This window comes from Syngnathus leptorhynchus, chromosome 17, assembly GCF_054491065.1.
Source record: "Syngnathus leptorhynchus isolate UIUO chromosome 17, UIUO_Slep, whole genome shotgun sequence".
Lineage (NCBI taxonomy): Eukaryota > Metazoa > Chordata > Actinopteri > Syngnathiformes > Syngnathidae > Syngnathus > Syngnathus leptorhynchus.
This window is the reverse complement of record NC_141211.1, coordinates 389,470-397,500: the sequence shown is the minus strand read 5'-3', so window position 1 is coordinate 397,500 and position 8,031 is coordinate 389,470. Positions and strand designations below refer to the sequence as shown.

The window sequence follows — 8,031 nt, the reverse complement described above, 5'->3', positions numbered from 1 at the left end:
AGGCTAAAAATCAGGAAATCTGGCTTGCCGTCTCGTTCGCTCCACTCGTCTTTTCCCGGGCAATTACAATTAGCCTCCTTTCATCGCCTCCCACCCCAACCCGCGTTTCTGTCCCATCGACTCCCCCCCGCCTGTCAGGAGTCAGCTTGATATCAGATATCAGCTCAGTTATCAGCTTGTGTGATCGTTGCCTTCCCGCCCCCGCTGCAAGGCAGATGGAGGCCAGCCAGGCTGATGAGGAGTGCGGCGTGTTTTTTTCTTTTTCTCTTCACGTGATCACAGCGACTTGCTTGGCGAACGCCGCCGCGATCAATGATGCGCTGTGCCCAGAATTCACAAGCATATGTTCAGATGATGTGACGTCAGAACAAGACAGCGACCAGAGTGCAAAAAAAAATATTCTTTTGCTTTTCAAGGGAGATAGATGATTTTGAGATAAGTTGTTTTGCTGAGCGATTTGCCGCCATCTCGTGGCCTCTTTGCGCCAAGTAACTACATCGCACCGCGTTGAGGCGATCTTTGAAAACCTTTTTAGCGGGGGCCAGTTATTTTTTCCATTCGGTAGCGCGAGGCCACCTTGTTCGTCGACAGCCGGCGTGATCATGTTATAAGTTGACGGAGATGAGGTGTCTTCGCTTTTATATCGGCCATCCGTCAAGGCTCCTCGGCCTTTTATTCGCCGCTGTCCTTCCTGCGGAGTGGACGCCGTTAAGATGTAATGAGACGATAAAAGACGGTCGGCCGGCCGGCCGAGTTAGCGCGCGGCGGAGCTCCGCATTTCCCGCCGTTATCCGGAGCGCGTGGCCGACGTGAGACAGATTCCCGTTGGCCCAAAAAGTCAGTTGTGTTCTACTCTCCTATGACTAAGCGGCTAAACATTTCAAGACTTCAAGCCATTGTCATATTCCGGGCCAAAATGCATATCGGGAGGAAGGATTGCTTTAATATGTATATTTTATTAGCACGCGACATCATTTCTGTTGAACGACCTTGGGACCCTCCCCCCCCCCAAGCGACGGCTCGCGTATTCTCGTTTGAGCACCCGCGGTCCCGAGCTGCAATGTTCTGTCCACATCTTCCATCAATAGGGAGGAGTGGAGCGCACTTTAGCGCTAATGTCATTATAGCATCCGGCACGACGCCATCATCGGTGACAGTGCTGATGCGGGCGTGTCATTACAGACGGATCTCCAAGGTGACTTTCAAAGTCGTCTGCGCACCACTAGGGAAGGGAAGGGAAGCGAGCATTAGCGGTGATGCTTGAGAGCCACCAGATGTCCTTTAATGGCTTGCAGTAGTAGGCGGCACGTGGGCCTCGGAGTCGGGAGAGCCGATGTTTCCCCGTTGTCTGCTGCGATTGCACGCGTGTCACGGCGACAAATTGGAATTGGTTTTTTTTTTTGGGACTAGCTCCTGATTTGCGACCGGGCTCGCCACACCTTGCGTTGTGACTCCAAGCAATTGAGTCGTTCGTCCTAGCGATGACGTTTACACCACTGTAGTCATTAATGGGGTCGACAAAAGCGTCGGATTTCCCCCAAAAAAATCTGCCTTTGCATCAAATTGAGCTCCAAGGTAACTCATTCATGGGTGAAATAAGATTTGAAATCCAAAGTGCTTTGCTTACACAAAAACAAATGACTGTTCTAATTACAGCCCGCGTGTTTTTGTTCTGCGAGCGGCCCCGCCCGCCCGCCGGCCGGTAAAAGCCGCGTTGCTTTTGAAACACATCGTGAAAAACGCGTAATTACTCAGATGGAGAATTGATCGAGCCGGGCGTTGAAATTGGCAAATGTCAGCGCAAAAGGATCATTATTACCGCCGTGCCGCACTTCACTATCTGCACTCGATTTTTTTTTTTTTTTATGAAAGCAATTACAAAGGTCAATCAAAAGCGGTAATTGTATCTTTCTCACTAATGCGCAGCACGCCAACCTGGAAGGCTCGTATCTTAAAAATTGCAGTCACCGTCCGGGCAAAGAAAGAATACGGAGACTAGTCCCAAAAAGGTTTTGCAAAAAGTGCCGAGTAAGCAGAACATTCCGAGCCATACGTCCTTCCGTGCTGCGGCTCCCCTCACGGATTGATGTCTTTTTTTTTTTTTTTTTTCTCCATGGCAATTGGAAGCGGGTAAAGCCGAGTGCCAGATGGATGCCGCCAATTTCCCGTCCATTGGGCCACTTGCAGCTTTTTCAGCTCGGGGGCGGAATGGACTTTGGCACGCAGGAGCTGCCTTCCGCCTAATGGCGCAAAAGCCGCATTGTGAAGAACAGTCGCAGCCACGTGGCAATATTTGGTCTCTGAAATGTGGAACGCTAATGACAAAACGGGGGAGTCGTTTGATGCAGACCATGTTCCCCTAGGGACTGCCCGACGTCGACGACGTGGTTTAGCGGCCGGTTAGATGAGGACGCTGTCAAAGCAGGTCGTTTGGTCGTCCTTTAATCGCGGACGTTTGACGTTTTATATTTGGACAGCCGCTAAACTGATTGGCTTCATATTTTGGAAAAGAAATGGAAGATGTTTAACAGGCAGCATCAATGGCCAAAGACGTGACTGACGTGTTTGCTTCTGTGAATTTCCATTCGCGCCTTTACTTGCGGCAGGTTCATTTCTTGCAAATCCAGACAGCTGTATTTCGTTTTGGTTTGTTGACGCTTTACGTCAAGACTGGTAAAAGCAGATTCGGCAACGGCTGACGTTTGCCGTGACGAGGATTTGCGGCGCGAGGAAAGGCGTGTTTCAAAGAAATCTTTTGACAGCCCAGCTTAGAGGTGGCGAGATGTGATCTTAATGGTCCGAGAAATGTCTTCCATAGAAATGTTTTTAGGAGAACAGATGCTTGGTCAGGTTATCAATCTAGCGGCAAAATACATCCACTTCCTGGATTCAGCCATCTGGACGTGAACAAGCCAAGTCCTTCATTGGCAATCATTGGGGTTGGTTGTTTTTTGGGCTTGGTTTTTTTTTTTGTGAAGGTGTTACTTTTTCTTTGAAAGAAACATACAATGGTTATTAACCTGTTTTTTTTCCTCTGCGATACTTGCAATGACTTTGAAAAGAACTCGATGAATTTTCGTCTCGCAGCCTTTTATTTTTTGTCTCGATCGCCCACCAACCTCGACAGCCAGCGCAGCGCGTGTTGCGGGGGGACAGATGACAACAAATTGTTTCCATTTGCGTGGGTTTGTTACGGAGCCGACACGTCGAACAAGTTCCTTTCCCCGACGATTTTGCCAATGTTATTTTTGGGAGAGGGAGAGAGAGCGACTGAATTCCAATGAGTTTAAACAGGCACGCACGCTTGCTAATCAGCCTTCAGCGGCGCTTTCAAGTCGACGGCCCCGCCAGGCCTCGTTTTTGCAGACGTCCCATTCGCTATCACTCTTCCCAATGAAGCGGCGCCGACTCCAAAGGAGAAAGTGAAGCTTCTGTCGCTTTTGCGAGGGCAAATGTTCCATTTTGCTACATTTAGTCAGGAGCCCTGTGAAATCTGCCCTGCAACAAGTGATGCTGGAAAAAAATGACATTGTCACGGTTTACTGTACAGCAAAGTCTCGCATTGTCGAGATTTGACGTTCACTCACTCGCTGTCGCATTGTGTCGGTTGTTTGGAGTGAGAGAGAACTTGCCGACGCAGACGAGAAAGGAGACAATGTTCTTACGAGACATATTTTCACTCGCAGTCAACGCGCTGCGCTGCCTGCCGAGTGATGCCGGCGAGGATAAATGATTTATATTTATTGAGAGTCGGCCCTCCCTTCTGGGTTGTCTCAAACCGCTTCAAGGTGAAGCCAAAATAATCAGGAACCGTTTGATGCCACATTAGGCTTTGAAATTCTGTTCAGTAAGAGCGCTTGCAATTGGCTGGCTGGCTGGCTGGCTGGCTGGCTGGCTGGCTGGCTGGCTGGCTGCGCCAAACCAAAATGGCTGCCCCAAATCAAAATGGCTGCCTTCCTCCTCCATTTCACATGCGTTGAGATGAACACGACACTCTCCATTTCATTTCTTTCTTTCTTTCTTTCTTTCCAACTTTCCGGAGGCAGTCACAGATAGAATTTCCAAGCATCTAGCCGCCGGGCAGAGAAATCGGGAGATGCACGTTAAGTAAGGCTCCTAAAAAGGCAAAGAGAAAAGTGGCAAAGTCGCTCAGCGGGGTATTTATTAGCAAAGGTCTCGGGGCCTCACCTCTGGGCTGACTGCGAGACTAAAAACGATTCAAAACTAACTGCAGCCAATCAGATGAGAATAGTTGGCAGTGCAAATTGTCAAGATAAAACTTCCATCAAAGTCGACTTTCCTCAACAAGAATTCAGTGGAGCTTTCATATTAGAAAGACTTGACATTCGTTTGGATTTCCACTTCCCGTGTTGCCCGTCATAACCACAAAAGCAAACGGCTGCTTTCCAGCTAGCGTTAGCGCTTAGCATGGCTTCCCTGCGTATTGAAGCTTCCAAGCATTGAAGTTGACACGCTTAACTGCGCAAAACCTATCGCTTGTCGCCAAAAACGCTCGTCCGAGACTGAGCCGCACGGTGATCGTTAACAGCGGTACAGATGCGGCCATCTTGTTGCGTCTGGAAGCGCCGGAATTATTCCTGTTGGGATTTCTTTTTTTTTTTTTTTTTCCTCTCTCCACGCTGCGTTTCATCATTGTTGAGCTACTTCAGGCCAGAACTGATGATGTTTACCTGCCCTATATTAACACACGCGAATGCATTCATATTTAATAGCATCATTCATTCTCCTCACCTGACCCCCAAACGCAACCGTGTCAGCAAGAAATGGCTTCACGGAAGTATGTCGGCGGACGGAGAAAAAAAAAGGCAGGGATAGAAATAAAAAGCAGCGGGCGGATTCAGATTCGCACAACAAATGATGTCGAGAGCGACTTTTCCAAGGCCTTGCTTGAGTTTCCTGCCAGCCGAGCCGCCGGCGTCTGTTTGGCCACGCTCGCCTGCGCGCTCAATGTCCACGTTCCACACAAAAGTAGCGACAACACTTGTTGGCTTTCTACGCAAACGGCCGCGCTGATGAAAGTCCTTTTGCAAGTGACGGCAATGATCGTTAAAGCGGGCGGGCGGGCGGTCGTACACGCCCGCGCGTCCCGCTAACATTTCATCAGCTTCGTAACCATCTGTTGGAATGAAAAGCATACGGCTGCTTTTATTGTGTCTGTAAAAAGCGCCACTTTGAATACAAAGCACTACTTTTGGCTGACAGGTTGAGCGGGCTGAGATAAAAGCCCTTACGTGGATGTGTGATTATTTTTTCTCCGATTTCCCGACACACTCACTTTAAGCCAACTAAAAGACTTCTTCCCTTTTATGCAGCTGCGCTACAGTTACGTAAATGTCCAACCTGTTTGATTCATTTCTACACGTGTGTATTCCCGCGCTTTTATCAGTCGTCATAAAGTGGAAAGCAGATTGTTGCAATTGATTTCTGTTTTGGATTGATCTTTTTTTAATTCCCCTCTGATGAATTGATGTTTACAGTAGAGGTGATAAATAACGATCTGAATGGGTTTTCCTATGAAATCCCCATTTTGTTTCTTTTGTTCCAGGCGCCCAGGGAGCCGTGTTCAGCAAGTCGGTGGAGACGCCGCACGTCCGGGCCGAGCCTTTCAAGGAGTTGCGGTGAGTGAGTTACATTTCTCACTCGTTCACCTCAGTGGCGAGTGGAAGTAGTCTCTTAGAAACTAAAGTGCTTTTTTAGAACAAGACGGCTATATTGTCCTTGGGGATAATTAGTAGCCGTGGTGATGGTGACTGACGCTCTGTATTGGCGACGCTTATTGAACGCTTGTCAAAGCCATGAATGGAAAAGTCAGCGGTGCCCAGCCCGCCAAGCAGTGACATGAAGTCAACCTGTCTGTCAGAAAGTCGTCCTTCTTTTGTGGCTTAAAGGCAAGTGGCGCAAAAAGTAGCAGGCCGCCCGCGAGCGCTCGGACGTCGGGGCGGCTTACTTGGAGATATCACTTACCTGGGAGCTTTCACTTTACCAAACGTCCTTGCATTGCGGCGGCGACTTTGTGCCAAAGTAAAATGGCGGCGTGGGCGCACGCGTTGATGGATGCCAATCCCGAGCTCAAGATAAAAGGCAATATTTATGAGGCCATAAGTGACAAGTGCGGCGGCCGAGAGGCAATAAAAGAAAGGGTTTTTTTTTCCTCTTCTGTTTGGTTAGCGTCACACGCGTGGCCTTTGATGGACTCTTGGCACAAAAAATAAATAAAATAAAATACTCCAACCTGTAATGATGATCGTCCCTGAAGTGCTGCTGCCTTATGGAGGGGAGATTTATTGTCTGCAGCCTTCAACAAAACAGAAAGATGCTCAAAGTGAAACTCCGGCGGCAGGGCTTCAAAGTCATCGAGTCCACTTTCCGAGTACAATTACACGACTGTGCAACCTCCAGATTGGAACGCAATCCGTTCGCATGGATGCCCGGAGTAGCAAAGCAGCCCCAAATCATAACCTGGCGTCCCTTTTTTTTTTTTATACTAGACGACACATTAGCACAAGACTGTTAGCAGTACTGTTAGCATAAGGCTGCTCCCAAGTTTTTGTCCGGCCTCCTCTGCGTCAGTTCGTCTTTTCTCCATAATAGGCGTTTTTATTTGTTTTCACTTGACATGTATTAACATAGTGCTTAATGAATAAATCTTAATAAAACTTGCCTGCCAAATTAGCATGCTGCGCAGCTTTCCAAATTAAAATCTGATGGGATAACCTCTGCCCTCATCTAAGCATTTCAATGATTAATTAAACACACACACACACACACACACACACACACAAATCCTTTTTCAAGGCTGCCTTGCACTCGCATCAACATGATCCATTAGCATTCACGCTAGCCCACGCCAAGGAAAACAAAACAAAAACGATTAGCGGAGTTCTGCGGCGTTGCCAATGCCGACCGCACTTTAATCTCACACTTTGCAAAACGAGAGGAAATTGATCGCGTCGTAAGCCGCTGCCGTGAATACCGACGAAGGAGCGTTCAGAAATACGCTCCTCGCAAAACGATAGCGCCGCTGAGCTTTCGGAAAGGGTGAGCTGTTGGGAATTTTTGGGGATGGGCGACGTCCCGAAAAGGTTGGACGGCAGTTGCGTAAAGGTCCAAATGAGGTTCACCTTTAAAGGTTTCATTTGTGAGCCATTTTGCCGGTGAGTATACTCCACCCTCCTTTGCACATGAAATGATCCCATCCCCCTTGCCGTTCCAACCTCATTTCCCCTCAGCGATCGATAAGCTTTCGTCGTCCTTTCGACACTTCATATCGCCAACTGGAATCGAAGGTCATTAACGGCGGACGCGGGGACACGGCAAAAGAAAGAGGAGAAATGATTGTACGTCTCTGACACCATAAGAATTTGCCGCCTCTTTGCATCCTCTCTGCTTTGCATCCAGCGTCCTTGGCCAACACTTTGAAATATATAAGGCGGGTTAAATGGCAATCTGGGCCGCGGCTGATTGTTCGCTCGCTCGCTAGGGGCTTTTGTGAACGCGCTCCAGCGGACAAAGGAGGTGAACGAGGTAGTAAGTCAAAGATGGAGCTCTCTCCGCCAAAGTGCTGCCGTCAAAGTCCAAATGCGCTCCTTTCCAGATTGACTTTTACTTGTCTTTTGTTCTCCAGGCTGGAGTCTCCCACCCGCTCCCTGCTCATGGAGGCCCCCAAAGGCATCCAGATCCTGGCCGAGGCCGGGGACATCCAAGCCATCTGCAGGAACGAGCTGCGACTGGAGTCCAAAGACGGAGAGGTGCCTATTAGTTATTAACCCCCCGGTTTTATTTGAGTCATTTGATTGATTTTTTGGCACAAGCCACTAACACTCAGGTCAGACTCAGCTTTCAGTTATCTTTCGCCATTGAAATGAATGGGAATGCCATCAATCTGCTCCGGGGTCAATTTTGGCCACCGGGGAGCAGTATAATGCAATGGTGACGACAAAGGTACCCGTATTGTAGGCCAGTCCGTTTTTTGGAGAGTATAAAGAATAGTCTTGTGAATATGGGGCAAGC

At 48.6% G+C, this 8,031-nt stretch overlaps 1 protein-coding gene across 11 annotated transcripts in view; it reads left to right on the top strand.

Annotated features, from left to right (window-relative positions):
- sgcd (sarcoglycan, delta (dystrophin-associated glycoprotein)) overlaps positions 1-8,031 on the top strand; it is a 78,247-nt gene that overhangs the window by 67,133 nt on the left and 3,083 nt on the right. For all 11 annotated transcript variants that reach the window (XM_085935198.1, XM_085935202.1, XM_085935196.1 and 8 more), the window contains 2 exons: positions 5,567-5,639; positions 7,646-7,769. In XM_085935198.1, the coding sequence (XP_085791324.1) occupies positions 5,567-5,639; positions 7,646-7,769 (197 nt within the window). The remainder of the gene's footprint in view (positions 1-5,566; positions 5,640-7,645; positions 7,770-8,031) is intronic.